This window comes from Capra hircus, chromosome 22, assembly GCF_001704415.2.
Source record: "Capra hircus breed San Clemente chromosome 22, ASM170441v1, whole genome shotgun sequence".
Taxonomy (NCBI): Eukaryota; Metazoa; Chordata; class Mammalia; order Artiodactyla; family Bovidae; genus Capra; species Capra hircus.
Genome location: NC_030829.1, coordinates 9,538,106 through 9,557,926, shown reverse-complemented (window position 1 = coordinate 9,557,926; position 19,821 = coordinate 9,538,106). Strand labels below are relative to the sequence as shown.

The following is a 19,821-nucleotide window of genomic DNA, read 5'->3' as shown; positions in this document are numbered from 1 at the left end:
ATGATGTTGAATGAACCTAAAAGCAACTCCCACTGAAAAAGAGTTCTGTCTTTCTTTTTAGCATTAAGTAATTGGACCATAGGAAAATGGACCACACAGTTCCAAAGAAGCCATTTACTAATTTAATCTCAAGCTTCATGAGAGATATGATCTGAATGTATTAAGGCTTTGGCAGATGGCACAGAAATCACAGGAATTTCTCTGTTAGCCTATGGTGAGAATTCTGCCCAGTGAGTGTAACCTTCATGGGCAGAGGAAAGAGCCCTTTATCCCTTTCACGTAGAAAAACTTGTGATAATAACAACAACAGTGCCAACACTACACTGACATGAGACTTTCCAAAGAGAGCAATGGAAATAACAAAATCGCTCCGTAGGTGAAATGACACATTCGTTCAAAATTCAAATAGAAAAAGGCTGAATTTACTGGAAGAGATCCAATAGCCAGAAGTCAATTTTGAAGACTTGAGAGCCTTTCTAAGCAGTGTGCAAAAACTGCATGTATTTTACAGAGGAAGTTGATGAAATTTGCATTTTCATTGGTTTCCAGTTGCTTAAAGAATAACTTGGTTACCATTTTCAAAGCCTTTTCTGCAGTTGGAAATTATGGATCATCAAAATATTCTAAGAGTCTCATGGACTATAAATAAGTAAAGAGGACAAAAACCATGGGCAATATACATAACCGCTAATTTCATATCACTGTGTGATGTGACGTAAATCTTCATCCAAACCTCTAAGATGTGAACAGTAGCTTTATTAATATTCTTCTAAAGACAATCATAGACTGTTGAGATGCTAAAAGTACACAGATCTGACTGAAACTCTCACCCGCCACATTGCACAGAAGGCATACAGAAAATTTCAGATTTTGCCTTAACTTTTTCTTTCATTTCGTGAAAACTTAAGAAGGTCAATGATTCCAAGAGATAATAAAAATGAAACAGCTAGTTTGTCATTAGATTTTGCACAGTGAAGGGAGGAAATGCAACAGAAAATTCACAAAACAAAAAGCACTCAGCGCCCTGCTCTCTTCTCCCAATGTTTTCTTACAAACATCCTCTCTGTGTTCAGTACCTCCTAAACACCTATCAAATTCAAGCAGCCCAGAGGAGCCTGAGTAGAGAAAATCTGATTATTTCCCTTTCCATCTCTAAATTCAGCTTCAATCTTTGGTCATATAATTCTGATTAATTTGACCCACCCTTGACAAAGCCCAACTAAAGTATTATTTAGCAACAGTGAATGTACCAGGGATGTGACAATAACCTCACTTGTTGCTAATATGGAATATTTATTATAGGAAGAGATTTGGGGTGGTCCTTAGCATACAGGATGTGTCAGAAGGCAACTCTCCATACAGGGGTGATCATCACTAATGCTGCTTCATTCCTCTCCACATCAACTCTTCACCTCCAGGGGAGGAATTCAGACTTCCTCTAAATGTCAGTGTGGCTGAGCCTTTCTCTGCAAAGGAGGTGTCGGCCACCATTCCTCAGAGCATTTTGGCATGTTTTGAAAACACTGGGTGGCTCTTCTAAGACTCATTTCATCCCGTGGCCAATAAGGCAACCTAAGATTTCCTTAACTTCTACCTTCACTCCACTGGCTCAGATCCACAACCCAAGTCAAGATCTGTACCTTCATTTTAAAAACAGAATTTAAGTTTTTGCTTTAGAGAGTTAGCATTAATGAGATTTAAAATGATGCATTTAATTTATGGTCTCTAGATACTGATACCCAGAAATTATCTGTTTTTACTGCTCTATCCATCATTCACTTTAATACTGGCAGCGTAAGGTCCAGAGTTGAACTGCCTATCTACCTGGGTGTGGGATCATAGGGATTACATCCGAAAGTGCCTTCCCATCACTCCTAAGCCCAGTCCTGATTCCCTTCTAACTGGGAATCAGGAAGATGATGATAATGCGTCATCTGGTCACCAAGAGGCACCAGCCCTCTTGTATGTAACTGTATAGAATTTGACCCCAGAGTAGTCAAAGAGCAGGTACTCTCAGTTCTGCTTCTGTGCTGAGCAATGTAACTGATAATTTTCATTTTCCTTCATGTCTGAACATGGCTTTTTTTTTTTTTTAACAAAGTTAGGTATGATGTAGACTTTGAATTACTTTTATCAGCATGTGGATTGCTTTGCACTAAGTCACATTCCTGAGTCTGTGCTTGGTAATTTTGGTGGGTTACAGCATCTATGTTTGTGATGGTTGACCTTAGTAGAAGGTAGTTCTGGCTAGGGACCCAGATTTGGGGCTATCTTTGCAACCCCATGTACTGTCCATGGAATTCTCCAGGCCAGAATACTGGAGTGGGTAGCCTTTCCCTTCTCCAGGGGATCTTCCCAACCCAGGGATCGAACCCAGGTCTCCCGCATTGCAGGCAGATTCTTTACCAGCTGAACCGCAAGGGAAGCCCCAAAACTAAATGCCTCTAGGGGTCAAGAATTTTATCTCTACTGGTCTCAACAAACAAAGCCATGGTGTGTAACTGCATGAGCACTGGTAAATCACAGTATTTTCCTGGGCTTTCAAGGGAAAAAAATTCAAGGCTATTTTCTTAATCTTCAAGTATGAAAATAAACTGTCTAATGATACAAGAGGAAGGTGTTAGAAATGTTGTTCAACCTAGAAAAGTAAAAGCTTAAAAAAAAATAGATCTTGTTTTTTGTTTCTGCCAGAGTGTAAAGAGAAGAAATGAAATTTTTTGATGTTGGGGTCATAAGCTCAGATTTATAGAAAAAAGATACGTTCAAAGCCCAGAATCCATTTACTTTTTTTCTTTTTTGGTATTTTCTTCCTTCTAAGTGGTCAATAACTTTTATTGTTTGGTTTGTTTTGCCTTTCCTACAATAGAGATGAATCCTAATAGTCATGAAAACACTAGCATATTAAATATACGTGCGAGGTATTCAATATACACACACACATATATAACACAGTATATCCACTGCCCTACAATGGATGCTAGAGATACATTTAATAAAGTGATGAGAGAATGGCTATAGACCCTTTAGTTCTCTGGCACTCTCTAGCCTCGTATAAAACTTTATATATATATGTTTATATAATTATATGTATATTATATATGAAACTATATATATGTGTATTTATTATAAATACACACATTTCCCTTACCCCACACAGATCTAGATTTTATGTAATTCATTATAATTGGAGACAATCCCATATCTTTCTTTAGAAATAAAATCTGTGCTTGAAAAACTGTTGTTTGAAATATTATGATGGATAGTAGTGGCTAAAAATCATCTACTCAAATAGAGTTATCATGGATTTGTATTCCAGTATTGGGAACATATACACAATTGCAACCTGCCAGAGAAATATTAATTCAGTGTAATTTAGCAAAGTTGATTTGGGAATGTGAAGTTGGCGTATTCCCAAAGTCAGCCCTGGAGGAAAACCCAGAGAATCAGAGGAAGAACCCTAAAAGACTGTAGACCAAACCGTGGTTTGCCGGTCCTGTGTTGTATAGGCCCTAATAAAGCTTCAACGCTAGCTCGGTAACAAGCTTTACAAAGAAATAACCAAACATATTTTCTTTCATGAGCAGAAATAGTTTACACTAATACACTTATAGTTAACACAGATTCTGGCACATAATCTGAAAACACAGTTTTAAGAAAGGAAACCATACCAACCGAAAGAGCTGTCTTTTCTTATAGGTCTCACTGCATATGTTACTGTCTTCCAAGAGCCTACTGGAAACGAAAAACATGATTTTTATGATGTGAAATCTAAGGGTACTAAACGCCCTAGGTCAAAGGGATGTGAACCCACTACAGCACACCTGTCTTGCAGATCTACCCCACATGCTACGGTTTATTTGCCTGATGGTGAACTTTGCCCTCATAAATGAATGGCATCCTGATTTGTCTGTACCCTCGGATTAAGGCACTGATGCTACATAAGGGGGAAAGAAGGGAAGAAAAGACCGAGGGAGTGGGAGAGGAGAGGAGAATCAAAGAAACGGACACAGATATGAGAGATATTTAAGTGACTGAATGTATCAGTTGTGATTTTTCTCTTTGGATAATATTAAAATTATTCTGTATTTTTGGGGCATAGTGAAATATGACCTTTCAAAGGCAGGTACCCAAGAACTAGATTTGTTTTTGTAGAGAATCTACTCAGATTTTTGCTTCTGGGGACTGTCAAGACTTCTTAACATATGCAATGAGTATTAGTGACCAATTATATGAATATACTCCAATTGGAATATTAGGGATACGGTGTACTAGCAGTCTTTTTATACAAAACACAAATAAATGACTAAGATTAGGGAGTAAGCAGGGAAAATGACTGGCCAGAAGACTAGGGAACGAGCGTCCTATTAAATGGAATTCTAAATGCTAATTTCATCTTCTGGTAAGGACAGAGAATTTCGGCCTCAGAATCATACCTAAGATGTTAAAACTCAGGGGTTCTTAATTTACTGTAAATACAGAATATTTGTTGAAATCTGTATGGATTTTTGAGGATGTTTTTAGGTGTCTTGTAAAGACTTGCTCACTACTCTCATCCCTTTTTCTACAAGAGGTTGTTCAATTGAGGGTAGTTACTTGAAGATTTCTAACAGCTAATATGAATGATGGCATTTTTTAAACCAATCCTCTCTAATGTTCAAGTTTTCTAAGTACAGGAATTTAATCAAATAGCCTCCATTTTAATCAATTTTATAGGGGTGCCTATTAAGCCAACACCTGAAATGAAATTAACTACCTCTTTTTAAATGGAAACCATATTTCCAATCCAAATTGCCCATTGTGATGTATTTTAATGTGATCAGCACAGCTAATGTGGAATTCCTTAATTCCCCTTGAAAATATGCAATTAAATCAATGGAGCATTTTAATATCTATATCAGTTTAGAACTATTTTTAAAAGGTACATGCTAAATTTGAAAACCTCTGCTCTTATACACAAGACTTTGTATAAATGTTTTAACTCATTCATGTCATAACCGTCCCTTCCCCTACTAACACCCAGCCAGGTATACTCTACAAACTAGATCGGTTTAGATAAGTTTTCCAAGTTAGGCCTTTTATGAAAACCAGTAGATTACTTAGAATGAGAAACATAAAACAATATTATTCAAATTATTATCTGTGTAGCTACATACAATGACGGGGTACACAAAGTGGCCGATAATACCATATACACAAGTGATTTTAGCAGCCTATTCAATAAGCCAATGAAACTGCAAGTTCCTGCCTCAACATTTATACTTTTTAACACCTGGGGAAGGTAACAGAATTATATCTTTGTTAGGACCAGAAGTTGAGACTTTAAATAAGGAAACTGTTGAAAGCTATGTTTGGAAATAACTGAGAGAACTTTTGTCCCAAATTAAATAGCTTCTGGATATGCTAAATAACATATATGTGAGCATATATATGTGTGCACGCATAGATATATGTATTTATTTATACATATATTCAAGCACACACTTATATATGGCATATATATATGAATAAACAAGACACAGATGACAGACTCTGTTCCTTTAAAGGGATGAAAAAGCAAATTCCATGTTACCTGTTTTCCACAAAGAGGTTTTCCTGGGAGCAAACTGACTGGAAAACAAACAGAAAAAAGGCATTGGATCAGATGTTCAGGATACGCTGAGGGAGCCCAAATCCTGGCCTGATTTTCAAACTACTTTTTTTTCCAAGAGGAAAAACATTAAGAAAACTGTGCAGCATTTTTAGAAGGAAAAAAAAAAAAAAGAAGAAGAAGAAAAACAAAAAGGTTAGAGTTAGAAGTGTCAACTTTGCCATTACGGTGTGTCCAGGTTTCGGAGAGATTTAGCCCAGTCAACATCAAGGTCGGAAGGAGAAGAGAGGTGTTGTGAATGAAACTGCAGCAGGCGCCTGTGAGCTACAGGGCCCTGAGCTAGTGGGTTCCTCCGGGGCGGCCGAGATCCAGCTGCCACCTTGGACCAGAGGCCACGTGTGGAGGAAGGCAGAGCGTGCAGGCGTGGCACCATCTGCCTGGGAGCGCTGGGAAACCACAGTCCTGCAGCTAGGACCTGGCTCCATGAGCTCTCACAACATAAACACCTGACCTGCGAGACTCTCAAAACTGAAGAGATGTCCTCAACCAATGCCAGCGGGGAGTTAGCAGAGGAGGGAGGGAGGGAGGGGTGAGAACAAAACGAAGCTAATTGGGAAAGAATATCAAACCTATCTAATACATCTTAGTTTTTCACACAGAAAAACCCAGTCACTTTCCTTTTAGCGTCCGTTCTCTAGTATTCCTGTCTCTGCTATCCTGAGTTTAATACACAACGTAAGGAAGATAAAATTCCGTTACCATTAGGTGCTGGGGAAAGGCGGATCAAATTAAAGTTTAACAAGCAAAAAGAGAAGTCTTAACAAAATATGGTACAACAGTCGTAAAATACAGCTGTGCTTAGGAACTAACATAAAGCCGTTTTCAAAGCACTAAGATTTTAACCACAAACACAGATAACATATGCTTGGATTTTCTAAATGATGAGTAAGTTCCCCTCCTAAAGGGATCAAACAGACTGAACATGCTCATTTTTAAGAGAAAATAACATAAAAATAAAGAAATAATAATGACCTTTCAATATAGAATTTTTGAATTAAAAATGCTATTAATGTAACCACCTCTCACAGAGGCTGGCAGGACGTTGGTTTCTTGCTACATTTTACCAGAGAGATCGTTTCCTTCCATAAGCTGAAGGGCTAGATTTGGGCATAATGTTCTTTTCTCAGTGGTCTGAGCATTTTAATGAGGGCAGCTCTAGAATCACTTCTGTTTTAACCCTTATGCATTTAACATGCATTCTGAAGATGAAGTGTGCAAAAAGTTTATTTAATAAAAGGCACCCATAGCCAATTAAGCAATAGGCTTTTCAGAAAAATACTTTTTAAAGTAATTTGATATTTAATTTTATAAAGGAAAACAAATACAGATGATGTGCCCTGACATTATTCCTAGGAGGATCTCATTAAAGACAGCTAAATACCCCATTGTTTGTACTTCCTTTAGTTGGGTTTCCCAACCAGTTAGAGTCAAGTCTAAGCCAAGTCTTGGTATATGAACAAAGTGATACTATGATGAATTTAATACTTGGCTATGTTTCAGCTCTTGAGATTGGAAAGAGGTCAATTACATTTAGGATGTTCTGGCTGATTCTGAACAACTGAGACTTGACTACATCTTTGAAGGAGATATCAAAGACATGCTGACCTCCTCGGACTTGTTCATCTAATAGCATTTGGTAAGGGAAGCAGCCCAACCTGTTCAAACTAAAAATTAAGGTACGTGCAAATTAAAGATGATGCTCTCTAAAAACCCATCTCCAGAGCATCTTCCTGATTTTTGTGGAAAGGTCCTAAAAAAAATCATCTCATCATCCATCTACCACACTTTTCATAAAGACAAAGACAATTATGGGTTATGATTCAGTAACTGATGAAAATGTTTGTGCGTGCATGCACACGTGTGTGTGTATTAAAAGAAGCATTAATAACTTACAAATTTTAATAGCAGAGAAAGATAAAATTATCACAGTAATTAAGCCCAGCATTCAGAGCTGTGAGGTATATGCGTTCTCAGATATATACATAAAGGGCTTTGTTTAAAAGGAGAAAAATATTTTTGCCTAATGGGTTATAGAATTCTCTTCCACATGCTACCCCCAAGCCAGGTGATACCTCACACGCTTGTCATCAGCTCCCCGTGAAGAAAACCAAAGATGAAATCTTCTTCGAATCCCTATTTACATATAAATATCCTTCAGAAATTACCCCCTGGGCAAAACAGGTCCTTCTCAAATATATTGCTTTATCTACTTAACCTTCCTAAAGGAAGCAGCGTTGCATAGGATTAATCATTAAATAAGGTGACATGCTTGCCAAAAGGAAAGAAGTTATATTTCAAATATTTCTGACTTCAAAGGTAGGTACACTCATTTATTATTTGAGAACTAAATTGTTGTGTGCTCTGAATTAAACATTTCAGTTCTCAAATAACAGATGAACTGGTCTTATTTCAAGATACCCAAATTCTCAAACTATATTTGAAAAGCTTTTTCTAGAAAATCCCCAAATAAATCTGCATATTTTGATTGTGTACCTATGTACAAAAGCACACACACACACACATACATGCATCCCTTAGCCATCAAGATACATTTGTAAAATATTCAAGAACATTTCTAATTTTAAAAGAAATTTGGATTTTGCTAAAGTATAAACATCAGGAAGTATTTTTCTATAAATGCCTATTGTAACTTCAAGTAGAAAAAATAATCCTACTTAAGTATATTGACATTTGGACCTGTTTGAACTACTCTATGACCTAATAACTGGCAAAGGAAGCTGGTTTTATTACCTCTGTTTTTAAGTTATGAGGATGTTAAATTAAAGACCAGCTTAAAGAAATTATGTCTATAACTTAATTTCCTTATGCTGGATTCCTTGCATTTGTTTTATAAATGAGTTAATATACTTACTATCTTGTGTACCTTAATAATTGGGTAGTTATTATCCTTTGGGAATCTGGAATTTATACAGATAAAGGCTCCCTAGTGGGTCTTGTCTTTATGTTACCATATGTATTTGAGAAAGTTTATATTGCTGTTGTGCCCTTGAGTTTGTGTTTAACAGAGAATATGGTAATATCCTGTTAAATCAGGGTGGCCCCCAGGAACCCTTGCCTTGTGTGGTACCACCCATGTACAGCAGAGCTGGTCTGTGTGTCTAAAAGAATACAGCAGAAGGGAATATATGTCACTTCCAAGATCAGCTTCTAGTACCATGGCTTCCATTTGGGACCCTTTTTCTTTTCTGCTCAGATAGATCACTTGCTCCAGGGAAAGCTAGTTGCCATGTTTGAAGACACCCAGCAGCGTACAGAGAGCTCCACATCACTATGTGAGAACTGAGATCTCTAGCTTACAGCCAGCAGAGAACTGAGGGCTGGCGAGATGTGCGTGGTTCTTGGAGTGGAAGACCACGGCACCAAATCTGCAGATGACTACAGCCCAAACTGACAGCCGCCTGGAGCCTCCTGAAAGACCACGAAACAGAATCACTCGGCTAAGCCACTCCCACATTCCTGAACCCTGCAAACTGTGAGATGAGACGTTTTTGTTTTCTTTTTTGAAGCTGCCAAATTTGGGGACCACCAGTAGTAGGTGTGACTGCACTGTGTCTACAAGAGCTATCAGACAAGCAAGAAAGACATTTTCCGCTAGGACAGTGGCTCACGGTCGCTCAACAGTCATGAAAACTTAGAATAATATGATAAACACTAGAGAGCTTATCCTTAGAAAAATGTACATATGCTCATGAACGTAATATTTTACAGGTGATATCAAGGATTTTAGGTCATCTCTGAAGCCCTTCATGAGCACACTCTGGGTTGTTTTTGTCGAGCTCAGTCATTCAGTTATGTCTGACTCTGCCACCCCAAGGACTGTAGCCCACCAGGCTCCTCTGTCCATGGGATTTTCCAGGCAAGAATACTGGAGTGGGTTGCAATGCTCTTCTCCAGGGGATCTTCCCAACCCAGGGATCAAACCAACATCTCTGGCATCTCCTATATTGGTAGGCAGATTCTTTACCACTGAGCCACCTGAGAAGCTCTCTGAGTACAGAGAGCTAATTAAAAAAACCTACTGCCCTGGGAGATCAAGTGAAAATCAGCATCAGAAACATGCCAGTCTCCCACCTGAATTAGTAAAACCAGAAGTGGTGGCCACGAGAGAGTCTATCAAAGGTGTTTACACCTCCTCTCCCACAAGGAGAAGCAGCTACAGCATTGCAGAGAAGGCTGAAGAAATATTTCATGGAATAAAAGGGCTGTGACAATAGCTTTGCCTTTAGGCTGTCTCACATTTAGGTCTGCTTTTACTTGTTAAAAAATAATAGTAATAATACAGCATGTGGCCACAGAGGCTTTAAACAGCAACCCTTGCCTCCAATCTTCAGCCTGGAATCCAGGTTCCTTACTCCTAAATCTCCTAAACAGGGATGTGAGGGAAATGCGCTGTGGACTAGGAGTCAGGCTGACCCCTCCTCCCTTGATGACCTCCTACGGGCATGAAAATACAGAAATGAAGGCTAGCAGGGCAAATGTCACCCCCACCACAGGCATGCATCAGTGGTGCTAGTTGCTGTCGATTGTCTGGCAGTGTGACAAAGAAAAAAAGCATAATGTTGTTTGTACATTATGTGGGTGACTACTCTCTGCTTTACAATGTAACAACTCATTCATAAACTATATGGCTTGCCAGAATTATACTAAGAGGAAGAATGTGTGTCTGTGTCTGTGTGTGTATAAGAGAGAGAGAAAAAAAAAGAGAATAGAGAATAAACTGTCCTTCAGAAGAGTTTCTCATTTTGAAGGTTGATAGGAATACTCTATCTCCAGTCCAAGATAGGTTTATTACAGTATTATGACTAGAACAGAGCCTCTCATTACTGCATTCTTGTAACCAGCAAACACAAGGAAAGGTCTACCACGTGTCAGGCTGTCCTTTGCAGCATCAAGAATTCTGACCATAATTAAAAGGATTTTCTAGAATCTTCTAGAATTGTCCCTGGACGTCATTGAACAATGGCTACCTCATCTCCTTCTCTCACACTCTCCTAATTTGCAAGGTTTGGACCAGGCTGTTCAATTCAACATTGTATTTTAATGTATCAAAAAAGGCAGAGAGGTTCTAGAGCAGATGACAGAAACCCACACGCGTGTGAAAGAAGTGCAGAGGGTCGTGTCCTCTGTAGTTCATATAAAGGATTCAGCAGAAGGTGGAAGATCAGGGAGGCTAGCTTGGGCTTAGAACCTCTAGGGATAACAGGCCTCTTCCATGTTGAGCATGGATGCCTAGGTGTCTAGATGGCTTTTTAAGGAAGAAATCATGAGAACAAATCACAGAGGAGGTCAGATGCCCATCTGACTTAGTAAAGACAGAGGTGTTGGCCACAGACAATCTACACACAGGTGCTCATGGCTATACCTCTGCAGAGGGAAAAACCCACAGCATTTTTCAGAGGCTGCCAAACGTGTTCAGAGAAGGGAAAGCCTATGGAAACAGGTTGTCCTTTCCATTCTGTTGCATCTAAATTCAGCTTTTTTTCACCTTTTAATTTGTATGGAATTTAATCACATTTAATTTTGGCCACAGTGAGCAAAAGAATAAAAAAAAAATATCCCAACCACATTTTCTTCATTGGGATATGAACAAAAGAAATTGTTTTCTGATCATTCCCTTGAAAATGGGTCACGGAACAAATTTTATCTGAAAGTGGGGTGGGGGAGGGGATGAATATCTTTATTTACCTTTGATATAATAAAGTGTCCATGTTGCTAAGAATGCAGAAAATTCTGTGTGTGTATGCTCAATTGACTCTTCTCTTATTTGGGAATTCTTTCTTCTGCACAATGTTGGTCTTAGCAAGAAAACCTCGTGATATCTGTTGGCTAATATAAATATGAAGAGCTTTCTGCAAAGCTGGCAACCTCTCTCTGTATCTATGGTTCATTTTATTGACCCCAAATAGTACCTCGGTATTTGGGAACACACACAAACCTTTGGCTCCTTTTCCATCACTTCCCTGAATCAGGTCGTCTTCCAGAAGCACCTCTGGTCCGCTGCCCTTTGGCAGCTCCCTGCCTCCAGCTTCCCTCATTCCTATCAGCTTCCTGTCTGGGGAACGAGGCTGCCTTACTGCTGACTGAGGGACCGCACTCAAGAGGCAATGAAAACAACTACTCACATCATGTGCAAATATTCTCTCCCTCACTCTCTGATACTCCTCTTCTCTCTCTTCAATTGATTTACTTCGTCTGTCATCTCTAAATGGATGCATTCTGTTTTGCTGAACAGAAAAGAGAAATCAGGAGGGTTACCCAAGGTGAGCCGTTGGAAATCTGCAGTCAAGAAAAACTGTCAGCTGAGAGTAATAAATGTTCACTTAAATAAATGGTGCTTGACAAGTCTTACTCCCTCTGGTCCCCGAGGAAGTCGTGGTGGGTGATGTGTGTGGGGTGTGTGCCATGTGATGGCAGGGGTGCTCCTACTTCTGGCTGTTTCCTTGTGGGATGCAAATAGCTTGCTGTTTCTGGAAGGTAAGCTCTGAATGTGCCTCAGGCATTTAGCCCGTTTGCTCTGTGATGGGTTCTATCTCCTTAGCAAAGATGTGACGCCCCAGGAAGAGGCGGAACGGTGGTGAGAAAAGAGGAAGTGGTGTGTCCAAGGTGGCCACGAGAATAAATGGCTTTGAAAACTTGTGGTCAGAGAAACAGAGCAAGAAGGGACGGAAAGGAAGCTGTGGATGCCATTTCTCTGCAGCCTAATTTGTGTTTTTATTCACTCAGTGACTTCTTCTGTGAATCGCAGCTGGGATAAAAGGAGGAACTGAATTCAAAAAGCCTGTCTGTGGATTAGGGTCAGTATCAAGGAAACTAACAATTCAAAGAACCCAGCATGAGGACTGCTCTTCTTCCGCCTTCTATTTGAGTCACTTCCTGTGTTTCTATTGCTTTTGCATCTTGTTCCTGCCATTCCTCTCCCGAACGCCCTGCACTAACCACATCCATCCATCCATTCAACAAACATCCACCAAGTACACGACATGGGCACAAGTGTCAAAGTCAACTCAAGCCACGGTGTGGTTCAGGGGTGGTGGCGGTGGGAGGAAATGAGATACAAATGATGGACAGTTGTCTTGTTGTTGCTTTTTTTTAAAGTGTCAGAGATGCACATACTGGCTCACAGTGACTCACTGTGGGTAATTAAAATAATAACTTGAGTATGATGCAGATTGTCTTACCTTTCAGCATTCTAAAGCAAAGTCATTTTCATAAAAGCTCTCTTTTCATTGTCAGAGACAGGAAGCGTAATTGGAATGGCATTTGTATGACTTTCTATGGTTCTCCTTATCACTGAAAATGTGTTTTCTTTTGCCATTTACTTAGTTTTCTTCTTCATCACCCTGGAACCCACCCCCTCCACCCGGAGGAAAGTCTCTCTAGCCTTGTCAAGTTCCTGTGAATAAAGCTATTCTAGAACAATGTGATGTTTTGTCACAAGCAAGAAACAGGGAAGGAGGAAGTTCTGCTACAGTTCGTGCAAAACAAGCAAACAGCTGACATGGAAGTTAAAACACAGGAAGGGGTTGGGGACTACAACATAAACTCGGTTCTTTGTCGCGAAGACTTATTTTGGGAGAGTTTGCAAAATCCACCTGGCCTCACCATAACAAGGTTTGTTGTTTACAGCTACATCAGTTGATCAGCGGTCCGTATTGACAATCCAGCGCAATGTGTGCACAACGGAAGGATAAAGCTGTAGGGAGGGGAACGACTGCCAGAGTTACACAGACACCTGGAAATGCGACTGACAAAGCTCTTCCCATCAGCTTAGAGCCTGCGGCACCCCGACCCCCCCAAGGCATGCAGCAGAGCCTGCGCCAAGCACCACCCATGCAGCCCAACACAGAGCCAGCGCTGAAGCAACCATGACGTGGTCTTTTGCTACCCATCGAATGCCAAAGGGGGAGGCAGGGGTGGGGGGCAGGAGGTTGGGGGGGTTCTCTTCAGAGGCAGGGGAGATTTGGGAGGGGGAGCAGGGACAACAGAAGAATGACAAGAACATCAGGCAGCCCACCTTCCAAAACAACAACGTCAGCCACTCTCAAACTTGAGAACCAACCTGAGTGTCTTCTTTATCAATACTAGAGTTATCTCGCTTCAAGATAAACCGCTTCTGGGATTCTTCACCTTTTTCATCTTTTAAATGTTCACAAAACCTTTGCTCTGGTCTGCCAGCAAAGTAAAACATATCAATAAAAAAAGTTTTTTCCCCTGTTTAAAGTTATTTCTTAGTGTTTTTTTTTTTCCCCCACAGTGGCATTCAAGAAAAAGTTTACACATGGTTTTGATACTAGAATTGCTGGCAGTATATAGGGAAGTAATACTGTCACTTCGCATGTGTTGTTAGGATACCTCTTTGCTTTGTCTGGAATTCAGTCTCGTTTGCTGTATGCTGTTCACCATGGTGGAAGTTAAAACAAAATTTTAAAGGCCTGCAAATATATAGAGTGTATTTTCTATTTTCTATAGTTATTTTGACTTCTGTCAGCCCTGAATTTCATTAAGTCCCCACCCTTATTCTCTATATATGTTTAGAATTTGGGATTACTACATTAAAACTAGGAGAATACTTCCTATTATATTTTCCCTTTCGAGAGCCTTCTGAATATGCAGTGAGAGAGAGCTGTGTATGAATTATTTCCATCTTTCTTTAATGACAGATGCTTTGGAATCTGGCTCCAGCAGACTGACATCCTCGACCATGTCTTGTAAATCAGTTGAGTAACTGGGGGAAACTGGAGATGTTTGGCTTAAACAACTTAATGCCTGATTAGCATGGGGAAAATGTTCCAAGCAGTTACATGGTATTGATTAGTCAATTGATTTTTTAAAGATCCTCTTAATCATCTTGTGTTATTACAGGAAAGGGCTCCACTACCCTGTTCATTTCGCACCAGCATCTCTGCACATCAGAGAACTTGGTGAATGGCTTGTGCTTTGGTTAATCACAGAGGAAGTGCTAAAATGTCCATTTCTAGTATAGAAGCAGTTGTAACTGATGGCTCTCAAAAGGTGTCTCTCAGGTCTGATGTATTACTCCTGAAGCCAGGTGGGTTTTCTGTGCCCCCCCTGGGTTCAGTATGCATTCAGTCATCCGGAAGCCAAATCACTGCATCTGTTGTTTAATATGAGTGGCTAGTAATTAAGAGAATCTCATTGTTTCCTTATAGCTCCAAAATAAGCAAACAACACTTTAAAAACAAAGGAGCAGTTTAAGTGTATAATTCAAATCTTGTTGAGAAATATTGTTTCCTTAAGCACTCATACATCAATTATTATAATACTAGGGAGCAGACAAAACCAGAAAACAGAAATAATACCAGTTATAGCTTCTGGAATCAGATGTAATTTCTGCATTCTTTCATTTAGTCTTTGTAATAAAACTTCGATGTAGGAGAAACAAAAAAAAATTTTTTTTGCCTCTTTTACAGATAAGGAAACTGTCCCTCAAGTGACTCTTGACTCCAGTTTATATATTTTCCCACTAAGCCACAGGCATCAGACAGCCTGCTTACTTCCTTTCAGAGAAGTGAACAGTCTCTCTCTGCTTACATTGTACTCAGTTGGCTGGAGGGCCTCACACCTCAGGATAAAGCACAGAAAACCTGCATCATATCATCTTCAATATTAATGTAAATGTTATCCATGGAATTAACATGGAATAAAATATAGCAATCTGGGTGTGCGGATATGACATTTTAAGATCAGAGCACTAAGGAGACAGAGTATATTTGCACTTTATAATGAAAAGATCATTGACAGTAAAGGAATTAAATATATTTTGGTGGAGCCCAGTCACAGGTCCCTTCAATCACTTATAACACTATAAAGTCTGACAATATTATAATAGCATGAATAGCTACTGGTCACTGTAAATGAGAACAATTCTCCAGGAGTTTTTTTTAAAGCTTCCCAACATTTTTAACCACTCAGATATTGTTATATACATATTTTTATGTAACAAGGGAAATTAAGATCTTAACTTGAACACAAATGCTAATAGTAGCAATGTTAATTAATCCTCTCCTAATAGCCCTGAGCTCTGAACATCTGATAAACTCGTCAATGAAATGATTGGAGAACGGCTAAACATACAGATCTATTTCTTGTATTTGTTGCTAATCATCTGTAAATGTTCATTTAGAAATGAAATGGCACCCATGATCATAAGATGAATTTGCTTCAGACTGAATTCTTCTTTTGGAGAAGAAAACGGCAACCCACTCCAGTATTCTTGCCTGGAGAATCCCATAGACTGAGGAGCCCGGTGGGCTAAAGTCCAGAGGGTCGCAAAGAGTCGTGAAACGACTGAGCATGCACGCAAAGTGCTCTTTAAGGAGAAAAATATTTAGAGTGAGATTTCAGCATACTAACCAGAGATAGACTGCAAGTTCCATGTGGGTGGGGATCTTGCTTTTTTAAATAGTGTATCCTTGGTGCCTAGAACCATGCCTGGCATAGGGAGGCATTTGGTTGGGTGAATAAATGACTCAGTGTATGAATGAATGAAAATTTAGCACAGCTGTATGTAAGTCACAGTAACTCAGGGACAGATCAAAGAATCACTAAGATATGTGGTCATAAATTCATAAATGTTTAGATTGTAAAACAGAACAGGATAGAGTTGGGTTAGTAGGAACATAAATTCAAATTCAGAACATTAGGAACATCTTTAAAAATCAGATTTATGTTTGACTGCAAGCTGACCAAAACTAATGGTGTCATTAAATAAAAGGTTTTCACACTGGAGGAAAAGAGGTGGAAATGGGAGTTTTAACTTTTTTGGTTTGGGACCTTCTCAGTTTAAAGTGTCATTACAGTTACACAAGAGCTATTTAACCATTATTTTTGAAACCTCATTTGCATTTCTTCATAGTGCTGGTTTATTTTTATTTCATAGCAGGACATATTCAAGAAAAACACATCCATCACTTAAGCAGGGGTAGTCAAAGGAGCTCGTCTAAATCAATAATGTAAATATTATTGAGAGCAATGATATTTGTTACTCTGATATAAACTATTCAAATGGCATCATCCACAACTGTTTTCAAAAAAATTTGTATTCGAACATTAGAAATTAATAGTACAAATAACTAAGCATTTCTTGACTTACCAAAAGTGCTTTGAAAGATTATAAAGTAACCATTTGAAGTTTGCATAAAAGGAATAAAATAAACATAATAAGATTTTTCCAAGTTGGCTTTATAGAGACTTATCTAGAGGTAAGGAGTAGTTTTCAGTTTAAACTCATGCAAACTGTAGTTTATGACTGAAATATTACATGTGACTGCACTAAAAATTACCAGTAATGCACTGTTATATTAAAGCTTTTAAAAATCCTTTTAACCACTAATTTAACATCGTAGTAATATTATTTCTTAGCCACAAAATGAATGAAACTATATAATATGGTATGGGCCTTCATTTAAAATGGTGCTGAATTACTTTCAATGGATCAAGATAAGGATGTAACTCTAAGAACTCCTCAAAGCTGCAAAAGGTCACAGTATTTATTAAATGAATGATAACTAGAGTTTACTATGTATCTCGTGGCCATGCATTATACTTGCCTGCAGTTTTTAGTATATGTGCTGCTGAAGCAAGCACTACATGCCTACATTATTTTCCCTGGAAGATATTAGTCCATGAGTTATTTCTACCTGTTTATCATTACCAAAAAGCAGAGAAAACAAATCTAATGTTTCTTCTTGATTAAAAAAAAAAAAGTGTTTTCCCACAATTCATAGCAGGTATCTACTATGGCACTCATTGTTCATGTGTGGAGAACAGCGCGAGCATTTCCAGTCTGTCTTGGGATCCCCTAGCAATCCTTTCAGAAGTTTGAACCAACTCCTCACTGTTCCTGATTAGACAAAGCTCATGAACTGAGAGGCAGTATGGCTCAGTAAAGGGACTTCCTTGGTGGCTCAGGTGGTAAAGAATCTGCCTGCCAATGCACAGGAGACAGGAGTTTGATCCCTAGGTCAGATGATGCCCTGGAGGAGGGCATGGTAACCCACCCCAGTGTTCTTGCCTGGAGAATCCCATGGACAGAGGAGCCTGGCGGGCTACAGTCATGGGGTCGCAAAGAGTCGGACACGACTTAGTGACTGAAACACAACATTGCATAAGACTATCAAACTGTCTCACTCAACTGGTTCCAAGTTTAGCTTTTTTCTCACCTGAGGCTTAAAAGAAGATGAGCGTGCTTTATTGTGTTTTTTATCTTTTTGATCCAGAAGTATTTTCAGTGGTTTATTCTCACTGCCAGTTTCTTGGAACCAAATATATACTTTTCTTCCAAACAGTTCAGCTTAATCTCTCCCCGCTTCCTCCCCCAACATACACACAAATGAAGAATTCAATTCTACTAAATGCAGAGGAGCATCAAGGGACATCTTTGAATTTCATCCTGAATAATGGAAAGATGGTCAGCAACATGCACACATCTTAACAAAGAAACGTGGCTGTGCACAACAAGATGAAATGCTTTATGTGTAACACATTCGTCAAAAATATTTTAACAGTCAAACATATTAGAGAAGTCTAAGTGGCCCTGTTCCCTTCACATGGGAAAATATTCAGTTACAACATTGACAACTGATGGGTGTGTGTGTTGTGTGCTCTGTGGCATCCGACTCCGCAACCCCATGGGCTGTAGCCCGCCAGACTCCTCTGTCCATGGGATTCTCCTGGCAAGAATACTGGAGTGGGTTGCCATGCCCTCCTCCTCTTCCTGACCCAGGGATTGGACCCATGTCTCCTTCGTCTCCTGCATTGGCAGGTGGATTCTTCCGCTGAGACACCTGGGGAAGCACACTGACAATTGATATGTCTTATTTATAAAAGAAAGTCCTACATTCTTCTTTCCATACTTTATAATTTCCACTTTCGCCTTGTCCTTTTGATTCTCTTTTAAATGAGACTATAACTTACAAATTCAGTATTCTAGCACTTAAGTCTGGAAACCAAACACCTTCAACCAACAAACTACAACTTCTCTTTCTACTCTGTACCTCAGTTCCATTTTTCCTAGAGACACAGTGATACGCTCACAGCCTCTCCAGTAGCAGAAATCTTAAGATTAATAAGACACAGGAACTACACCAAGAGGATTCATTGTAAACAGGCTCTGGCCTTCAACTTCCTCCAAGGTACAAGTGCTAACATGACTGCTCCTCTTCAAGGTGGATCTAGAAGCAATGAAGGTAGCCTGTAGAAACTGGGCCTATTTCTGCTGCCTAAAGGAGGCCAAGCTGCAGATGGAATGAACCAAGTCACCATAATCTGTCTCCCTCCCAAACTACCGTACATATAGGAAAATACCCTATGTAGTATTTATAGTATCTATAAATAGTTCATGTATAGCGAACCTTCCTCTGCTGCTGCTGCTAGGTCACATCAGTCGTGTCCAACTCTGCGTGACCCCATAGACAGCAGCCCACCAGGCTCCTCGGTCCCTGGGATTCTCCAGGCAAGAATACTGGAGTGGGTTGCCATTTCCTTCTCCAATGCATGAAAGTGAAAAGTGAAAGGGAAGTCACTCAGTTGTATCCGACCCTCAGCAACCCCATGGACTATAGCCTACCAGGCTCCTCCGTCCATGGGATTCTCCAGGCAAGAGTACTGGAGTGGGGTGCCACTGCCTTCTCCAGAACCTTCCTCTAAACTGCTGCAAACTGTAAAATACAGATAATGTCTTTATACACTTATACACCTAGGCTGGCACTTACATACCATGTGTTTACACACACATGCACAGAGTCCTGATCAAAATGTTCCTGGCTCCTCCAATAAACTCTGGATAGAAAGAAGATGGATCTGACGTATAGCCTGTACTTCCATGGAAAGTACGGTACTGAATGTCTGAGAAATGCCTGGCCCTTGAATGAACTGAGAAAATGGGTCTTATCTCAGTTCTAAGTTTTGCCAGGACAGTTTTTAATCCAGTGTGTTCTGTGGTTCTGGAGTTTTGCATCACAGTTTTAGTATTCATTTTTGTATTAACATTAATTGAGTTCTCTGTTAACTTTAAAAAAAATTAAATGTAAATTAGGATTTTATTTTTTTAAAAAAGAAAAGAACAACAAAAAACAAGTGAATGGATAGCGTTCGGTTTGTTTCTTGCTTTTATCATCATTTGGGGTTATTGA

General features: G+C 39.4%; 1 protein-coding gene across 3 annotated transcripts in view; it reads right to left on the bottom strand.

Moving 5' to 3' along the window:
- Window positions 1-19,821, bottom strand: part of ARPP21 (cAMP regulated phosphoprotein 21) — a 162,832-nt gene that overhangs the window by 77,647 nt on the left and 65,364 nt on the right. Inside the window, exons 10-13 of one of the 3 annotated variants that reach the window (XM_018038254.1) lie at window positions 13,728-13,836; window positions 11,791-11,892; window positions 5,570-5,607; window positions 3,673-3,732 (exon numbers count right to left, since the gene is read on the bottom strand). In XM_018038254.1, coding sequence (XP_017893743.1) covers window positions 3,673-3,732; window positions 5,570-5,607; window positions 11,791-11,892; window positions 13,728-13,836 — 309 coding nt within the window. The remainder of the gene's footprint in view (window positions 1-3,672; window positions 3,733-5,569; window positions 5,608-11,790; window positions 11,893-13,727; window positions 13,837-19,821) is intronic. The other 2 variants (XM_018038253.1, XM_018038255.1) reach the window with 2 other exon arrangements.